The sequence below is a fragment of the Indicator indicator genome, chromosome 3 (assembly GCF_027791375.1).
Source record: "Indicator indicator isolate 239-I01 chromosome 3, UM_Iind_1.1, whole genome shotgun sequence".
NCBI lineage: Eukaryota > Metazoa > Chordata > Aves > Piciformes > Indicatoridae > Indicator > Indicator indicator.
This window is the reverse complement of record NC_072012.1, coordinates 24,746,151-24,766,005: the sequence shown is the minus strand read 5'-3', so window position 1 is coordinate 24,766,005 and position 19,855 is coordinate 24,746,151. Positions and strand designations below refer to the sequence as shown.

Genomic DNA, 19,855 nt, shown 5'->3' with positions numbered 1-19,855 from the left:
TAATTTTCTTAATTACTTACAGCAAGTAACTCTTCTAATTTGTTTCAGTAACTAGTTTAAAAAAAGTATCTGTAAACTTAGATAAACTTAGAAATTGAAGAATCTCTGAAAAAATACACATACCTCCCCCTCAAAGTTTGGAGTTAGTCATAAGTCATATGAAATGATGTTTTTCACATCTTAGGTGTTTATTCTCAAACTATGAGATGAATGGACTACTGAGCACTGACTGAAGCAATTCAGGTATTGGAAAACACCTACTGGTCCTTTTCTTAGCTTTTGTTTGTATTTGTCTGGACAAACATTCAAAGAGATATTGCTTCTCTTGTTACCTTGTGGCAAACTATTGCAAGCTAGAAGACATGTCAGTCTATATTCCAAACTTTTATTCTTAAGAATAGTTATAAAAGTACTGATATTTAAAAATAGTGACATGTAAACATTGATACAGAATAATAGCATTCCTGTACATGTATACATACACAGTATTCAGAGGACAGTGTCTTCTGAGTTGAAATCCTGACTTGTGCTTTCCTCTCCAATAAATACATCAAAAAAAGTAGGGGGGGTTTGTCAAGGGGAAAAAAAAACCAAAACAAACCAAAACCAACAACAAAATATAAAACCCAAACCCGAGACAAAAGACTCAGAGAGAACATCAACACTTGCTCCTAGCATTTAAAAGCTTTCCAGTTGCTCATGCAACCATACGAGAATTTTGGTACGTGAAGACAGTTTTTCCAGCTCCAAGAAGTTATCAGAAGTTACTGCTGCTTCCAGAGACTCCTGACTTGTGACAACTGTTAAGCAATACGGAGCAGTCAGATCTGAGTCTGCAAGACATGAATCGGAGGTGTATAGGGTGGTGGTGCAGGTGATGGCTTTATTCCTCTGACTCTCATGTAGGACAGAAACTGCTCTGGGATCTCAGCTAAAACATCTTTAGCAAGTCTTGCCATGCTTAGCACGTGGTTCCCACTTCTGTCAATATAATCTCGGAATGGCACAAACTACAAAACAAGAGACATCCACACAGGTCATTATGCAGACAGGCTCCTTGCCTTTTATTCAGACGGCATGCAGAGATATGGTAGGTAAAGCTGGCTAAAGGGTTATGCCAAACAGAAGGCTGATTTGAAGTTCTGCTGCTTTCAGGGCAACAGCTGGGTGACTTTTCAACAATTTAATGTCCAAAGCTACTTCTGGTACTGATATGCTAGGCTAGGCTATGCTTCACTGGAATCCAAAGCCTAATGATTCCTTTTCCCCATCACAAACAGGGAAGATTTGTTAACTGCTGTACTTCAGGACAAAAACAGAACTGAGTGAGAAGTCAGATCCACATATATCTCGTCTTCTGGTTGAACTCTAATACCTGAAGACTCTTTTGCTCATGATAGCAACCAGCCAAATTTTGCTTTCTTGAATACACAACTCCCAATGCTACATTCCAGCCTACACTGTATTTCAGTGATCTTAAGAATCTTCAAAAAAAAAAAAAAAAAAAAAAAAGGATAGAAATAAACAAATCTACTAAATATATTAAACAACTAAAAATCTCTTGGGAAAAAAAAACTACAAATGACACAATCAAAAAGTCAACCAAACCCAATATTTTAGCAATAACAAATGTGAAGTTAATTAAATATTTTTTAGAACAACTTTGGGAAACACTTTTCACTCTGAACTTACGAAATCTATCTAGGCATCAATCTTCTATTAAAAGGTGTCTTTAATTCAAGTAAGAGATGACTCTTTTGCATAACTCTGCTGAAAAAGGATCTCAAATTACCAAAAAAAAAAAAAAGGCTTCAGGTATTTGAACTATGTTAATTCAAACTGAAACCTGTCACCAAACTTAAGTGTAAACATCTACAGCTTAGGTCATTTCTCCAGAAAGCAGTAGATTTGCAGTTGCTTAGAAGATGACTACTTAGTCACAGAACCATGGAAGCTAGAAGTGACTTCTACAGCAAGATCCTTTAGTTCTACCTTGCTGCTCAAGCAGAACCAGCTAGCGCAGGCTGCCATAGTCACCAAGACTAAAAGAGCAGTCAGCAAGACTCTTCAATGAGAGCAGCCTTTATTCCAGGTAGAGACATCCTGTACCTCTTCATTGTGTTGTGTTCAAGAATGTACCAGGCATAAGGGCAGGAGAACAATAGGCAAAACCCCCCTTGATTTTTAGAGTATGAAGCCAGGAAGCAAAGTTCCATAATTAACTGTCTTCACCATTTCAGTGTTTATTCAGTAACCATTCACAGCACATACTATGGCGTTTATTAGTACCAAATCCCCCATTTCATAAAAAAAAAAAAAAAACAAACAAAACACTCTAGCAGTTTTCAGAAGTCAGCCCAGTACTGCCCTGTTTCAAGTAGTTGTTCCTTCTTGAATGTCATCAACTTTCTGTAAGAACACATCTGACTGAATAAACTGAGGAAGAATTGGTGTGCATGTAATACAGAGTTCCTGCGATAAGTATGTATACTAGCAAGGAGGAAATAATGAAGGTCATGCCTTTACATGAACACCAGCTGGCAGTAAATATAATAGATAGTGACTCACTGTTAGCAGAAGAGTATTTCCTTTACTAGTTTAATTAAAATATTTCAAAATACAGTTAAAATTAACAGTTAATTTCACTAGCTAGTTTTAACTAACCTAACACACCGAAAAGAAAACTTTTATATTTGAATAGTTAATTTTATAAATGCAAATCAGTTTTATCCTGCCAGATATAAAATAAAGGCCATACCAAACCTGAAGGGTTTGATATTATCCCTTTTTATTTTTTTTAGCTAGCCTATAATGTATTTGTCATTATTTTGACAGAAAAAGACCACAAATAATACTGCCTTCAGGTAATTTGATATGGCTTCAGACAAAATTCTGATTGAAACACATTAATAGTAAATAAAGGTTTTATTACCTTCCTGTAATGTTACGCAATGAATTCTAAAGAAATACAAAAGGGTATTCATTGCATATTACCTTTTATTTCTCAGCAGGAACTAGAATATTTCCAATGCAAAGCATTTTCACAAATATTGTTGAAGAACTCTCTCTTTGAATGTAAAACTATTTGTTGTTTGGAGAAATTATGTAGAATTATGTTGTGGATATTTGAATGCATTTAAACAGACAGGCAACGCATTCCAGAGATGTGTGAATTAGCTTTAAAAAGTCTGACATGGCACAGGGCTTTGCAGGAATACTACTTTGGGGTCCAGAAACACTTCCAGCTCTGGATTCAGGTCTCCACATATTGATCTATTGAACAGCACTGACATATATAACATAACAGATTATAGATAACCCTTTCTCTCAGCAGGGATTACCAAGGAACATTAGAAAGGCTTTGATGTAATGAGAAACATTACTTCTTGCCTCCTGTTCATCTATCCATCTTCTCCTTGTCTCTACTTTTATAATTAACTCTTTAACAACATTGACTAGCAGCTATCATGTCTTACTCTTATGTCAACTCTTCCATCAGCTGTTCTCTGAATGTTGCAGAAATATAAAAAAAAAAACCATCGTTTTCAAGTATTAGAAAAGTAATTCATCAATATGTGACTTTCTTTAATGTATATCCATACACACTGTGATGATAACTCTGATCACCATTTAGAAAATAAAATAGGGAATGTTAATGTAGTGTTTACAGAATCACTTAGGTTGAAAAAGTTCTTTAAGACCATCAAGTCCAACCATTAACCTATCACTGTCAACCACCAAACCATGTCATTAAGTACCGTATCTACATGTTTTTTGAATGCCTCTGGGGATGGTGATGCAACCACTTCCCTGGGCAGCCTGTTCCAATGCTTGACAATCCTCGTGGTGAAGAAACGTTTCCGAACTCCCAATCTAAACCTCCCCTGGCACAACTTGAGGCCATTTCCTCTTGTTACTTTGGAGATCAATCCCCACCTCACTACAACCTCCTTTTAACTATTTGTAGAGCGTGATAAGCTCTCCCCTAAGCCTCCTTTTTTCCAGGCTAAACAACCGTAGTTCCCTCAGCTGCTCCTGATAGGGCTAGTGCTCCTTCACCAACTTCATTGCCCTTCTCTGGACATGCTCCAGCAACAAAATGTTCTTCTTGTAGTGAGGAGTCCAAAACTGAACACAGTATTTGAGGTGTGGCCTCAACAGTGCTGAGTACAGAGGGACAATCACTTTCCAAATCCTCTGACTATGTTACTTCTCACACAAGCCAGGATGCTGTTTGGCCTTCTTGGACACCTAGGCATATTGCTGCCCCATATTCAGCTGCCTGTTAACCAACACCCCTTATTTCTTGTTTTGCTCAGCAGCTTTCAAGCCACTCTTCCCCATGCCTGTAGCATTGGCATAAGGTTTATATATCTAAGAAGCCTTAGCTTATTTTAATTTCTGCATATTTATGTAGCCTTCTTTATTTTGTATTCTGATGAACAATAATTATAAAATTGTGGCATATACATGTTTTTTAGCATTTCCTTTGATTGAGATATTGCATCCACTAGCAGTTACCGAATTCTTAAACATTCACATGCCAGCTTTTGTAATATTAAATATTTCAAAAAATTTTGGTCCCTGCATATGTGACAGAAAACAAATATAAACATCCCAAAGTTTGTCATCTGCAATCTGACCTTAATTATTATTAAAAAAAGTATCATCGGCAGTATAAGCTATTCGTATACCTCAGTTATTTTATATATATACACACACACACACATATATACATATTCTAATAACCAATAGTAATATAGAAATCCAGCCTGGCTTGGAGAGAAATAAGTGAAAACAAGTAAGAAGGAAAATGAAGATTAGGAATTTTGACCAATAGGAGGAATAAACGAAGTAGAAATGACAGATAATATGGTAAACTTTGAACCTAATAACGCTTGCCAGTGTGTAAGAGGTATTTGGACAATGCCTTTAACAATATGCCTTAACTTCTGGTCAGCCCTGAAGTGGTCAGGCAGTTGGACTAGATGGTCCATTGTAGGCTCCTTCCAACTGAAATACTATATTTTATAAATGTATTCTGACACTTCCAAGAAAATATGCCTTCTATAGAAGTTTTAGTTTTAGACAGATATCATTCTTTCTACATCATCAGGTTGATCCAATTTTTCAGTAGTTTGCTGCTTTTCAAATGTCAGCTCCTTTAGCAAGTAGGGATTACTAGTGTGTGGAGAGCCATCAAATGTCTTTCTCTTTCTTTTGTTCCACTTTACTATCCTATGAAAATAAAAAGTGTAAAGGTAGTTAATTTTATTTTGATAAAGAAAATAATTATGAAATAAAGCCTGTCCAGCAGGTAAACAGGATGCAGGATGTCATTCCTGGAGCATGTAGTAAGTAGATAGTTTGGACAACCTGTGGAGTTCGAGAAATCTGTAGCTCTGAGGGGAAGAGGAATTATGGTGGCTGTGTACAAGCATCCAAAACTGCTATACCACCCTGCCAGTGGCTGCATAGGCTTGAATAACAACTACTGGGCTGACTGTATGACTGTAGAAAACAGGAACAGAACCAGAGAACTTTGGCTTGGTTCAGTCATATAAACACAGAACGGTTTGATTTGGAAAGGACGTTTAAAGGTCACCTGGTCCAACCCCCCTTGCAATAAGCAGGGACATCTTCAGGTAGATCAGGTTGCTCAGAGCTCTGACCAACCTGACCTTGAATGTTTCCAGGGACAGGGCATCAAAAACCTCTCTGGGCAACTTGTTCCAGCTATTGTCTGAGGTTCGTTAAACATGAGCTATCTGCATGGTTGTATGTGGCAGGTGCAACTCAGGCACTGTGAGACACTGATGGTCTTCTGGACTGGCAGTTTGAGGCAAGTGAAGATACCTTAGGCATCTCCAATGCACCTGCTAGAACTCTAGGTCCAACTTCCATAAAAGCCAATGGTTTTCTTTATGAAGTTACAGTGAAATTGCAGTAGAGAAGCAATTCTTCTCCCATTTCCAAATGAATGCAGCTCCACTACTCTGTGTTATATAAAAGCCTATAGGTATCACAGACTTGTTATGAATATTCCAAGATAAAGTATGCCTGTGCTAAGGTAAAATGAAAGGTAGGAATATAGATAGAAGAAAGAATTCAAAATAAACATTATCAGTAAAATCTATTCGACTAAATTTTTTTCTCCCACCTGTACAATGTCTCTTTCTGCAAACTTTCCTCTTGAAGAAATCCTCACTACATCACCATCCAATTCTTCCATAGCTTAAAAAAAAGAAAAAAAAAATCTATGAATTCAGCTACACAACAATCTTACAGTGAAAAACTTGAGTCAGTTTACACTCTAGGGCAACAAAAATAACTGTAATTTAAACAACTCTTTAAGATCATTTGAACCATAAAATACGTCATGTTTTGTAATTGTTTTGCACTTTTTCTTGATGGTATTACATACTTTTTGCCTTTATTGCCATCTTCAGAACAAACGAGACACTGATGAGGTCCTTACCCTTCCAGCTCTCAAACCAACAAGTATATCTATTTTGGTAAGGCTACATTTATACTTTGACAGGTGGAGCAGATTTCCTCTTCAGCGATTATTCTTACAGAAGATATCATAGGATACAGCACAAAAGTAATGAAGTTACATTCATTCTGGAAAAGTGATGACTCCTAATGCAAAGCAATGAGGAGTTCTTTAAAAAAAAAACATAAACTTATTGGGTAACTTGAGGTACTTGAAGGAGAGATCCACTGACTATTTTCAAAACAGTCATAGAATCATAGAATCAAGAAGGCTGGAAGAGACCTCAAAGATCATCGAGTCCAACCTGTCACCCTAAACCTCATGACTATCTAAACCAAGGCACCAAGTGCCACGTCCAATCCCCTCTTGAACACCTCCAGGGTGCATCTTGAGACTGTGTCCTCTTGTTCTGGTGCTGGTTGCCTGGGAGAAGAGACCAAACCCCTCCTGGCTACAACCTCCCTTCAGGTAGTTGTAGACAGCAATGAGGTCACCCCTGAGCCTCCTCTTCTCCAGGCTAAACAGTCCCAGCTCCCTCAGCCTCTCCTCATAGGGCTTGTGCTCAAGGCCTCTCCCCAGCCTCGTTGCCCTTCTCTGGACATGCTCCAGCAATTCAACATCTTTCCTAAACTGAGGGGCCCAGAACTGGACACAGTACTCAAGGTGTGGCCTAACCAGTGCTGTGTACAGGGGTACAATGACCTCCCTGCTCCTGCTGGCCACACTATGCCTGATGCAGGCCAGGATGCCATTGGCTCTCTTGGCCACCTGGGCACACTGCTGGCTCATGTTCAGGCGGCTGTCAACCAGTACCCCCAGGTCCCTTTCCACCTGGCTGCTCTCCAGCCACTCTGACCCCAGCCTGTAGCTCTGCATGGGGTTGTTGTGGCCAAAGTGGAGCACCCGGCACTTGGATTTGTTGAATGCCATCATGTTGGACTCATCATGAAGCACATCCTGCTCAGGAAATTCAAATATAAAAGCAATGTTCAGGGAAGTATCATATTTGCTTATTCTGCTTTTAATGGTCTCTAGATACCCAGCCGTGGCCATGTCAGACACAGAATACTGGACAAGATGGAGCCTTCCTCTGACCTGTTATAGTCATCTTCATATCCGTAACTAAAACTCTGTCAAATATATGTGCCATCTATCTGAGTTCTATACTTTTAAGAACCCCTCTGGTAGCCCCCAGTGGCTGGGAGATCTAGGAAGCAGTGGCATCTAGAGAGGATTACCTCAGTCTCTCTACAGCAGAACTGAGTTGGCATTTGAATTGTAAGGCACTGTGCCTGAAACATACACCCTACCCCACATACTTCTTCAGCATCTACATTAAGACATAGAGTCTTGTTTTTTCCAAAGAGAGCCTCTGCTGATAGAAAGGTAATTTCTCCAGCTTTGGAACTACAGATTTGGCAGGTGAATTTCACTTAGGCAATACACGCAAGGACTGTGGGTCCAAAGACAGAAAATGTATCTGCAAGTACAAGCAGAATTCTGCCTTAAGAGAAGCAACGTGGAGGACACCCCAAGACAGAGCTCTCCAAAGAAAACCTCCAGAAGTAAAGACAGAATCTGACTGAGTTAAAGGGAGCTTGGGCAAACAGGGAGAAAGAGAAAAGACAAAGGAGAGGTGAGAGAAAAGGAAGTAAAGTACAACTAAAGTCAGAATTCTCAGGGGTAGAAACAAAGACTGCAAATTTCCCTCACAAGCATTTAAGAAGATAAACTGTCTTTTCTCATTGTGTGTGGCATACAATCATCTAAAGAGTAAGCTCCCACCTGGACAATCCCTTCAAGGAATAAGATACTTATCACTAACACACTAACTTGCCAAAAAGCATAAATCAGTCAACCTCCAATAAATTTTATGCATGTGTGTTATTTTTTCCTCTTGTTTTCATATTCTTAGAATATTTGTATAAGAATTAACATTTATTAGTGACTACAGTTGTTAGTGACTACTTACATTATACACCTCTGGTATTACAAGTATATTTCATGTAAAAATGCATGCATGCTGCCTAACCAGAAGTACTAGAATGAAAAAGAAAGGATGTAGGACTTTGAGGAATAGATATACAGGGAATATCTGCACTTCACAGTGTAGTGATACACATAATGGCACTTAATAAATTAGTCTAAATAACCAAAGCAGCTTAATTATTACAATAGAGAATGATGTTCCAGAACATTACATGAAAGAGTATGTAAATAATCCTTGTAATTTATCTTCTGCTGTAATATTTTCTCAATGCTGCCACACAGTAAGGCTCACTCCTGTTATCTAGTGAAACTCACTTTAACCCAGATCATCTCAAATGTATTTATTTTTCTCAGTATTTTATTACTGCAATAAGAACTGATGATCAATAGTTCTAGTCAGCTGACACTTCACAAGGCAACTAAATATCCATGCTGAAGAAATTCAACATTATTTGAGTATACTTAATTTACTGTGTTGTTGGGGTTTTTCCCACTCATCTTCTGGAGCTCTGTAAATGCTGAGCCCCCATATGGTTCTGTGACTTGAACAGAGAGCCTGAGGGGCTCCGAAGCTCCACATGGTAGCTTGTAATCATACTGAGTCATCAATCAATCCAGCCGGAAATGTCAACAGTGCTTACCGCTTGCTCCATGTTGTGTTCTTTTAAAGAACACATTTGTTTGAAAAGCTACATATTATGAAAATGTAAACAAATACAAAAATAATCCAGTAGAACACTTACCATCAAACTCTGCTGGTCCTACCCCAACTATAATTATTGACATTGGAAGCCTTGAAGCCTTCAAAAGAAGAAAAAGAGGTTTAACATACTGTATAATATCTGCCAGTAATATGTAAGATCTGAGGACAATCTGATTAAAAAACTTGCATAACTTATGTTTTGAAGAACAATTTATTTTTTCACTTACAAATTTGAGTGGTGTAAACTGCTTAAGTGGTACAAAACATCTTGGAAGACATGATTATTTTAATTTACTTTATAAAGTCTGTGAATAGCATAGGATTGCAATTAAATACAACAAACTATGTTAGGATTGAATACTAATATGACAACTAACATGCCCAGTTTATCTTAGAAACTTCTGTAAGATGACGATAATTGCAAATATGTGCACTGACATTTATTTAAACGTGCTTTGCTGTTTCTTATAATCACCATCTGGTTGGAACTACATAGATCTTATGCCAATTTTTCTTAAGAGAATAAATAAACTATTTGAGCAACATTTATGTTATATTTCTTGTATGAATGAAATTTTATTCAAGTAGTCACTCATGCTACAAAGTAAACAAGATATTGATCTGGCTTATAGTAAAGTTTTAAATTTAACTTAATTTTTTTCATCCAATAAAACAAGGCAAAGATTGTATCTGGCTCTCCCTGAATAAACTCTCTGTAAAGCCTTTAAAATTACGAAGATGGTATCGTAAGTATTGGATTTCCCTGCCCCGATAGTAGCACCAGATAGCTGCTTGGTTACAGAAATAATCTGGAACTGCCACTGTTGAAGAAAAACTCAAAAACCCCATCACCAAGTGTCAGAGTTGAAAAGCGTTCCTTATTAAGATATTCTGGTGAATTCTGAAACATCTACAGTGATTTGGACAAAAAATCATAGACGTACACTTTCTGCTCAATTAACCTCAGCTTCACTGATGTCTGAAGTCAAATGGTTTTAGAACATGCTATTATATTTTTCTTTTGGAATATAAAAAGTGTTTCTCTCCCTCATTGAAAAGATATGCTCATTTTAGATACATTATATCCATTTCCCATTCTTTATCTGTCATAATGCTACACATAAAAGTACCCTTTTTTAAGCAGAAGATGTACAGTTACTTACTGTAAAAATGCTATTTAGAGCAATGCAAATATGCCATTCTACTTAACTTTCTACAATTCTGTATATTATACACTGTAAACTATACACTGACTGCAAAATCATCACAAAGTATTACAACATAGTCAATCTCTCAGCTAAAATTTTGTAGTAGAGTAAAGAAATAAAATAAAACAAACCCCTGTTAGTTAAATACTTATACGCCATTGAAGATAATAGTAGAAGCCATTTGGCTATGGTCCTGGGCAAACAGCTTTAGGTAGCCCTGCTCAAGCAGGAGCCTTGGCCAAGATGATGTCCAGAGGTGACTTCCAACATCAATCAGTTTGTGATTCTGTGATTAAGGGTCATACATACAGTGTAACTGTAAGTGAATTACAGTGCACTGCATACATCCATAAGAGTGATTATAACATATCTTTGTGACATGAAGGCACATTTTAGAACAGATCATAAAGAAAATAATCCTTCTAAGAGATTCCTACTCACAGTATTATGTAATACAATGTATATGAAACAAAAGGGGAAAGGACAGCATAAAGACAAAGAGTTAAACTTTTGCATGTGAACTGAAGTGTTGGCATTTCCTGAATGACAGCATAACCTTTAAATAGTTTGGTAAAATGGAATGTGTCTGACATATATTCTGTAACGAGAAAGATGCCTAAAAGCATAATTAGTGTTAAACATGAAATATAATTTTCCTGAGTTTTATACATATCAAGTTGCATTGAATATCACTGCCCTTTTATTATTTTGGATGCTATTAAGACTAATGCTATTGAATCACACTTAATTAGTTCTATCTGTGCTTGCACTTCAGGAAGTATGCAGGAAAATGAATGCATCTTCATAAAAAGACAAGACAGCAACTATTCCCAAATCTCCACTCAATCCAACAAAACATCTGTTGTATTTCCAGACAGTTGCAGACTAACCTGGAAAGCAACTATTATTGGAAGCAAGATTTTTCTCTATGCCTTAGTGGCAAGTTACTTAATCTTACAAGGTATCAGCCAACTAGACTTGCTGGTCTCTTACTTACGGACTTGAAACTGACAGATCCTTTTTGTCACCTAAAAGAATCCATGTTCCAAACCTCTAGGCTACACTAGAATGATGAACTTCCAAGCTAAAAGCTTGTTTATCTCCTTTAAAAGTGAGAGTCCATTTGAAGTGAAAGTCCATTTGTTCTATTTAAATAATGAAAGCTGGAAGAGGAGAGGAAGTAAACTAGTACCTTCAAACACAGTTACAGCTTTGGGTGCAAAAACTTACCAGGTGGGCTGTTAAGAGTTCTTATTAACACAGACTCTGTCTACATGATGCTGCCTAGACCCTGAGGGCATCTTGCTCTCCAATGAAAGACAGAACACTTCAGTAATATTTTCATGTGCACCCTACAAAATGGAACAGTACCAAATTTCTACAGGAGGTAGTGAAAGTAGGCTTTCAAAACCAGGCCACTTACACTACTCATTTTGACATGATGCTGACATATGGACATATTTTAACACAGGCTTTTCATCCATCATTAACTAGATCACCCCCTATGAACTAGATCCACTGCAGTATGTTCAAAACCATTGGTATATATCTTCTCAAATCTTCTCTGGAAGCTCTTTCTGTGTTCATCCGACATTTCCCAGGGGAAAAAGCAAAATGGAACTTGTTCATAATTACTTATATGCATAATAGCTTCGTTGAGAAAAACACTGAAAATAAGGCAGAAACTGGGAAACCATTAAGAACTTCCAAAATTCCAGTGGACAATTTAGAAGGAAATCAGATGACTAGTATGCTTTACCATTTGAGATGAGAAACTTCGGGGCAGTTTTTAAAAAAAGCACAGGAGAACAAAGCTGTTTGCAATTGCTATTCAGCATGAAAAACTGTGTGGTGGGATGTGCAGGAAGGGGGAGGCAAGAAGCAGAAAAAAAATGTCACGGAAACACAGTGTTGGAAAGAAGAGTATCACTTCACATAGAACACTGTCTAAATCAAGCTGAAATTCAACTTTTACTTTCTTTTTTTTTTCCTTTAAGAATAAACTTTTGCTGTTTGAAAAATTAGTTAATTTACAGAAAAAATAGTGCCTGAAGTATTAACTGATTTAATTTACTGCCTAAAATATTAATTCCTAGAAACATAGTTCTTTTAATTTTCAATACTTCCAGCAAAACTTACATTCACTATGGATTCTTTTGTCTGAGCCATGTCGGAAATAACTCCATCTGTAATAATGAGAAGAACAAAATACTGGGAGCCATCTTTTACTGAAGCAGCATATCTAAGGGAAGAAAAACCAACATTATAAGAGTACTAAAAAACCCTTTAAGCATATGAAGTAATATGAAAAGAAGCTGTCTTAAAAAAATAGCTCTCCCACTATAATGTTTTGTTATTTGCTACCAGAAAGAGTTCCCAAAGTTTGCAGTAACTTGGTATTTAGACAAAAGTTAAATGGAAGAACTACAAATGCTGGTGACAGGCTTCTGTAATTCTGCAAAACTGACAAATACTCCTGAGAAACAACTAGTGAGAAAGAGCTCAGTTTGTGCCAATGCTTTGATGGTACTAGACCAAGTAATTCAATGTTTGCAATGAACTTGAGACGGATTGCCAAATCCTGAACTACTCAGCTCACCTGATGCCACCACTTCTAAAGAAGAGCAAGCCAGAAATGTTGATGGATTAGATTTCCACTTAACATAGCTAATGCAGACACTGAACGACACACATATGGAATTCAGCTGTCATAAGGATTGGCACATTTCCCTACAGTCTGAAAACTGCTATTAGAGGGATCCTGTCAAAGGAAAGATTAAAAGGAGATAGCTAATTCCTAGACAGTCAATGGAATATACAGATGTGTAATCTGAATGGTATGATTTGAAGATGGAATAACTAATCCTAATAATAAATAACTGAAATTAGGTCTCTATCCATGTTAGGGTGCACAGAAAATTATTTTCAATATCAAATTTGCAAATTATTTTTCATTGGACTGTAGAACTAACAACAGCATGAACAGATAGCAAATAAATATTTCTTGCTACAATAATCAAGTATTTTGCAAGCTCATAAATCACATATTAACAATACAATGATTTCCACATCCCTATTGCTTTATTTTATAAACATTATTTCTTTCTCTGTATCCATAAATAAAGTGAAACCTATTCAGGTAGTTACTCAGGTAAATTATCTGAGCTGCATCACTTTTCCTATAGCAATGCATGGAGGTATACTGTAAGTCAAGATATCACCTGTCAAAATAATGCAACATTTTACTTTTTAAGAATCTTCTACAAACACATGAAGAGTGTTACTCTGAGAAGTTACACGAGATGTTGCCTAACACAACACTGTGGCTCCTCAGCATTGGCTGCTGTACTACCGCCTTAACAGTACCAGCTGGGAATTGTTGTCACAGAGGGCCCTGGAAAAATCTGTCCATGTTTTGGACATTTTGAAACTAAAGGAATTACATGTGCCTAATTTTTTTTTTTAATATATTTATCTTTCCTGTGAAGCAAAAACTCCATGCTCAAAAGGGCAAAAAAGAAACATACCAGAGTGATCTCACAAAAATTTTCTTTCATTATGGTTTCTCCTAACATGGGGTGGATCAACTAGATCACTTGTATTTCTTTTTAATAAGAGATGAAATTCTTCATAATACTAGCACATGATCTTCAGGCCCACTCAAAGATACAAGTTAATCATGTTAGACTAAACAAACAAAAGAATTGTAAACACCTTATTCAATGTTTAGCATCATGCGACTGCTAGCATTTTAAAAGTGAAAGTTGTACTGACAAGATGTTTCTGCAAAGTATCAATGCTTACCTGGCTACATGATTAATTACAGGGGCAAAGTTTGTTGGTCCATAAAGCTGTACAGATTTTAGACTCATGTAGTATGCCTCCATTACACCATCAATTCCATGGCAGTATGGATTTTGAGGGTTTCCATTCTAATAAAAATAAAAGCTGATTAATTACTAGAAGTAATTATGAAGCAAAAGGGATATAGGTTAGTGAACACTACCTTGTGTGCATTTCTAAACAGCAAAGACCTAGGCATGCTAGCATCTATTCATAGAGCTTACTACAAATGTCCAATATAAGTGCCCTGGCTGGTTTTCAGTGCTAACTGCCTAGGGAAGGAGATTCTAGCAGCCTCACTGGAATTGTTTCCTAGACATAAATACCATCTTAAGTGGAATTAAGCAGTCTTTCTTACATGCAACAGTAATGGGCCTTTTCTTGTGTGGATTTAAATGTGAAACAGAGGGCAGATGTAAAACTGGAATCTTGTTTAGGAGCACAGCTCTGGTCCCATGATTTCTTACTTTAAAATGTTAAGAAAATGAATGGTAGCCAGACCTTGATATTCATACTCTATGTGAGTGCAAGGGAAACTCTTAAACTCTTTGATGAAAAACTGATTTTCAATCTGGTATAAACAAATGAGGAGAAGAACTTATTCTTTGGGAACCCACTAAAATGGTTGAGACAGTGAAGTCTTTGGTTAGGCATTTTACTACCTATGTCCACAATACCTCTTTAACGAGGATACCTATTTACAGATGACAACAGAAACATATAAACTAAATGCCAGAATAATGACCCACATAAGGCCATGCAAATGATCCATGTAATTCTTCAAAACCTTCCAAATCACCATACTCTCCTTTATATGCCAACACCTCACTGGCTTAACGTGCCAGTATCACATTCTGAGGCAGAGTATAGCGCCCCGAGAGTCAAGGAAAGCGAAAGGGATTTTTCACAGGACCAATCTAGAACACTAAAACAGTGCTGAAAACACTTAAATAGGAGATACTTATATATGCTTATACATGGAGGAAGGAAAAGAGACCATTTTTTTCCTCTGTAAAACTTGCATAATGCCTCATGAATTAACTGAATTAATTTTAGAAACAGCTGTTAAAGTAGCCAAGAATAAATCTGTTCTTTTAATAGCCTCAAGGTGTGTGCATGTGTGTATGTATATATGTACATATATATGTGCGTGTGTATATCTATATATATATACACATATATGATCTGGCTACACAAAAAGTCCAAAGAAAGTCTGTGACTCAAATTAATTATCTGTAATTGCACCTGTTTTAAATTACTACCAATGTGGTAAATGTCTTTCCTTGATAATAAGACATGTGGTATCATTTTCCAGCACAGGCTGATAGAAGAAATACGATCATCACTCTTCTGCTATGTCTTTGCTGCCATCTAATTAAAAATTACCTGAGATACCTGTACTTGTAATTCTGACAAAAACCTCAAAATATACAAATAGATAAATATCCACATTAATCACAAGCATAGATTATAGACACATCAACCTTTCTGGCAAATCCTGTTAAATTTTCGGTTTAGAATTGAACTGGCACATGGACCAGTATTAGATTTATTCTTGTCACCCCATCTTCTAGTCCAGTCACTTATATCTATGTCTCTAAACTAGCAGCCTGTAAAACATAAAGAGATCCCAAAAAATGAGAGAGAACAATAACAATAATAATGAAAGATCATGATTGCCTTGCTTCTTAAAATAGATAAGCTTCAATTTGAAGTGTTTCAAGTATCTGTTCCTCATGCTGCTATAGCTGAGGTTAAAGATGATTACTTTTGGCCTGCAGGGACTTCTTGAGTCTGGGTTTTTCTCAGTAACTTCATTATGATGAAAATTTTTGAAACATTTTCTTAGAAGAATTAACACATTCTCTGTTCTTTACTTGCCCACTAATTGCTTAAGACTACAACCTAACTCCCAAAACTTTGTTGATGTGAAGAAATTAAAACTCTATATCAACATTTACTTACCAGTGCAAATTCATGTGATACTCTTCCATCAGGAGGCAGTCTAGCTCCAAAACCTAGAGCTGGAAACATTTTATCACTATCGTAGTCCTGAATTATTTCACCTACTGCTTTCAGTGCCATGCCATAAGCATTCAGCTGATAGGGATTCATGTAGTGCAGTGAAGTAGGTTGTGAAGGGTTACCTGTTGAAGCAAGGACCAGATTTACTTTAAAATTGAATGACTTAAAAATTTTCTCTCTTAAAAATGACAGACATTTAAAGAAAGCAGAAACTGAACATTAAATGACTTTGAAAACTCATGAAAACTTCTCTGCTTCCCTCCAGCCTCATTTTCCCTGAAACTCCTTTCTTTTGCCCCTCTCAATAGGGTCTTCTAAGACAGAAACAATAATCAAAAGTACACAAATATTAGCAAAATGTTCATACTTATTCAATTTTGTATGTTGTAGTTCTTTCAATTTTTATCTGCTATGTTTGCCCTGCATTTTTTGGACAGGAATTGGTCTCTGGTCTGTTGCTCAACAAAACTGACTCCTGGTTCCAGGTGGTGTCAGGCATACTGATAATCAATAATACAATGGAAGTTAAGCACAATACTGACATGGATATAAACACACACACATACACTTAAAACTGAGCACAGCACATGCAAACACAAGATGTTTCTTTTTATTCTTACCATTTGAGGCTGTGAAATCAATAGCTACTGTGAAATTGATTTGGGTCCTGCAGAAAAAGCAAATACAGATCTTATTAATAGTTTTATTGTTACATGGAAAAATAAAACAAGAAAAACATTGTCTGTGGACAAACTGTAGGATACTGACTTTCTAATACAGGAAATAAACACTAAAAATACTCTTTTACATGGTTTCAGCCAAGAGCTGCACAGCACTGCTTTATTAACACGCTGAAAAGAGTTACTTTATTACATCCCTCATTTTTAATGAAAATTTCTAAACCATTCATAGAGATATTGATATCCATAAATATTATTAATTTGTCAGTAATACTGACTTTTTCTTGGACATATTTTAGCGCCACTCATGGAATTCTTTGACAAGGAAAGTAATCTTTAACTAATCTTATCCTTAACAATAAAACTGTGTCTTCAATTTGAACATGTTTGAAATCATGCTGTGTATAAAATCTTTGCACAGGGTATCATAGTTTTTGGTGGTGACAATACTTTGAGTAAGCATACCCAGGTAATTCTTCGGAGACAAAAGTAAAATCTGGAAACAGGAATATAAAGATCTATATTTGGAGTATTAACTAAATAAAGCCATTAATGTGCATGGATCAGTTGTTAGCATAGACTTATTGTCAAAGTCAATTCATTTTCTGACAACTCAAACTGTCCTGCTTGCAGCTTCCCTCAGGACAAAATACTACCATTCTGGAAATAATTTCTTAGATACTAAGGAAAAACTTTGTACTAATTTGACAATTGACTTTCTGCTCAGACAGTCTTTTACATCTTCTTTCAAATTTCTGCCTCTCAATATGTGCAACTATGAACTTAACGTCCAAATTTGCAGAGGTTAAAGCTCTTTAAAAGCTACTGAACAGATGAAGCTCATGAATATTTAGATTAAATACCAACAGTCTGATACCTGGTCTTGCAGTAGAAGTTCTACTGCTCAAATAACCTGATATACCCACAAAAAATACTATTTATTTCATAAAAAGCTGTGCATGGAAAAAAAGTTCCCATGGAATCATTTTATCATATTGAACCAGGATAACAGAAACTAGATAAGGTTATGGGTGGACTCCCAAAAGTGGTAAAAGCCTACCAGTGCCCACAGTATCAAGAATATAGTTAGCCTGGAATACGTGTGCAAACAACATGGCCTCAATATGGACTTCTAACAAAGAAAAAAAGTGAAAGTTGCTGCAACTTCAGGAAAGTTCAGATTCCATCTATAGCTTTACGAGAGAAATTTTCTGCCAATACTTCTGCATCCTGCTTTATACAGTTTCATCCAAAGAAAATTAACGGCATGACAAGTCAGATTTTGTTTCATTTGTACTCAAAATGTCAGGTCTGATGGCTTCTTAAACACAATGTCTTTCTGCACTGCCCACTGCAAGAAAAAAGATCCTAAGAAGTGCATGTTGATTAGTTTTCCATCACTGTTACTACAGTGTACAGGAAAGTTTTCTTCCTCACAAATGAAAAGGTTAGGGAAACCACCAAAAAATGTTCCATACAATACCATTTCTAGATTTGTTCTTAGAGTCCTTATTGGCACTGCTAAGAAAAACTGCATTGGGGCTACAATTGCCCTGTACCTAAATTTAAAGGGCTTTGGTGTGGTGCAGTGTTTGAAGAATAAAACAAGACTCCTCCAAGCTTTATCGATCAGGTGCATCAAGTGCAGAAATCCTTCAGCATGCTGCAGAATGAGTTGCTGAGAAAAAAGCTGACCCACTCAAACAGCTTTTCCTCTGCATAAGGAAAGCAAAATTTATTTCCAAACTCATTTCCTAGATCTAGAGGTATTCTGATCCAGTTGGAAAGAAGTTTCACAAATTCTGAATTTAAGACAAAGAGAAGAGAAAGCACAGTAAAAGAAGACTGAAAACGGCTAAGGAAAGAAAAAAAATTAAACTCATATCTAATGGCAAAAAGAACAAAGTAAATTTTTATATGACTACAGGTGATGACTGACAGCATTAGTCTTGAATATTCCTCAGAGTAATGTTTCTGTATTAAATGTATACTGCCCAAATAACAGAAACTCATCTAGGAAACTAAAAAAAGCTCCCTCTCCAATTTTTTCATTCACTGAAATCTGGACTGTAAATTTTGTACAAGCAGAAGAGTGTGCATATTACAGTACCTACCAATTTGACAACTACAAAAATAATTTTATATAAGAAGATCAAAACAGATGTCTTTATCTCTAGAATTTGTTTCCATCTGTATGTATATTTCACTTGATACCACAAAGAGGAACATGTAAAAACTTAAACTAGATACTGAATTCCAGCAATTTATAGATGACTCTACATAGATTAGATTTCAGTTTCCTAAATATAGGTTCCTAATATTATTTTAGAGCCCCCAGGGTACCTGCTACACCACAGAAAATTTTTTGTATTCTAAAATGGCATTAAATGTCCATATAGTTCAGGAAAATGGATCGTGCTCTTTAATGAAATTGGAACACTCTGTTATGGACTCAGTGACCCCAGAGAATGTCATACATGTCTTACAGAGAAGCAAGAGAGCTAGAACAAACTCTCTTAGGACAAACTTACACTGTGATAGCCCTGCGTTTCCAATGACCATTTTGCTTCATATATCATACAACACATGCATGGAGAAAGGGAGGTGGAAGGGAGACCTTCTCTTCTCACAAATAGTGTGATAGGTCTTACGTTGTGATAGGTCAAGGGCAAATGGGCTCAAGTTCTGTGTGGGAGGTTTAGATTGGGATATTAAGACAAATTTCTTCACTGTGGAAGGCTTGTAAAGCACTGGAACAGGCTGCCCTGAGAAGTGGTTGACTCACCATCCCTGGGGTATTTAAAAGACATTTAGACATGGTGCTTAGGGATACAATTTAGTGGTGGGCTTGGCAGTGTTAGGTTTATGGTTGGACTTGATCTCAAAGGTCTTTTCCAACCTAAATGATTCC

The 19,855-nt window shown here is 36.5% G+C and overlaps 1 protein-coding gene across 1 annotated transcript in view; it reads right to left on the bottom strand.

Moving 5' to 3' along the window:
- Nucleotides 1-821: 821 nt before the first annotated feature.
- CPNE8 (copine 8) overlaps nt 822-19,855 on the bottom strand; it is an 86,189-nt gene continuing 67,155 nt past the window's right edge. Inside the window, exons 14-20 of the mRNA XM_054399971.1 lie at nt 16,885-16,931; nt 16,205-16,386; nt 14,201-14,328; nt 12,536-12,638; nt 9,229-9,286; nt 6,161-6,234; nt 822-1,010 (exon numbers count right to left, since the gene is read on the bottom strand). Of these exons, the coding sequence (XP_054255946.1) occupies nt 822-1,010; nt 6,161-6,234; nt 9,229-9,286; nt 12,536-12,638; nt 14,201-14,328; nt 16,205-16,386; nt 16,885-16,931 (781 nt within the window). The remainder of the gene's footprint in view (nt 1,011-6,160; nt 6,235-9,228; nt 9,287-12,535; nt 12,639-14,200; nt 14,329-16,204; nt 16,387-16,884; nt 16,932-19,855) is intronic.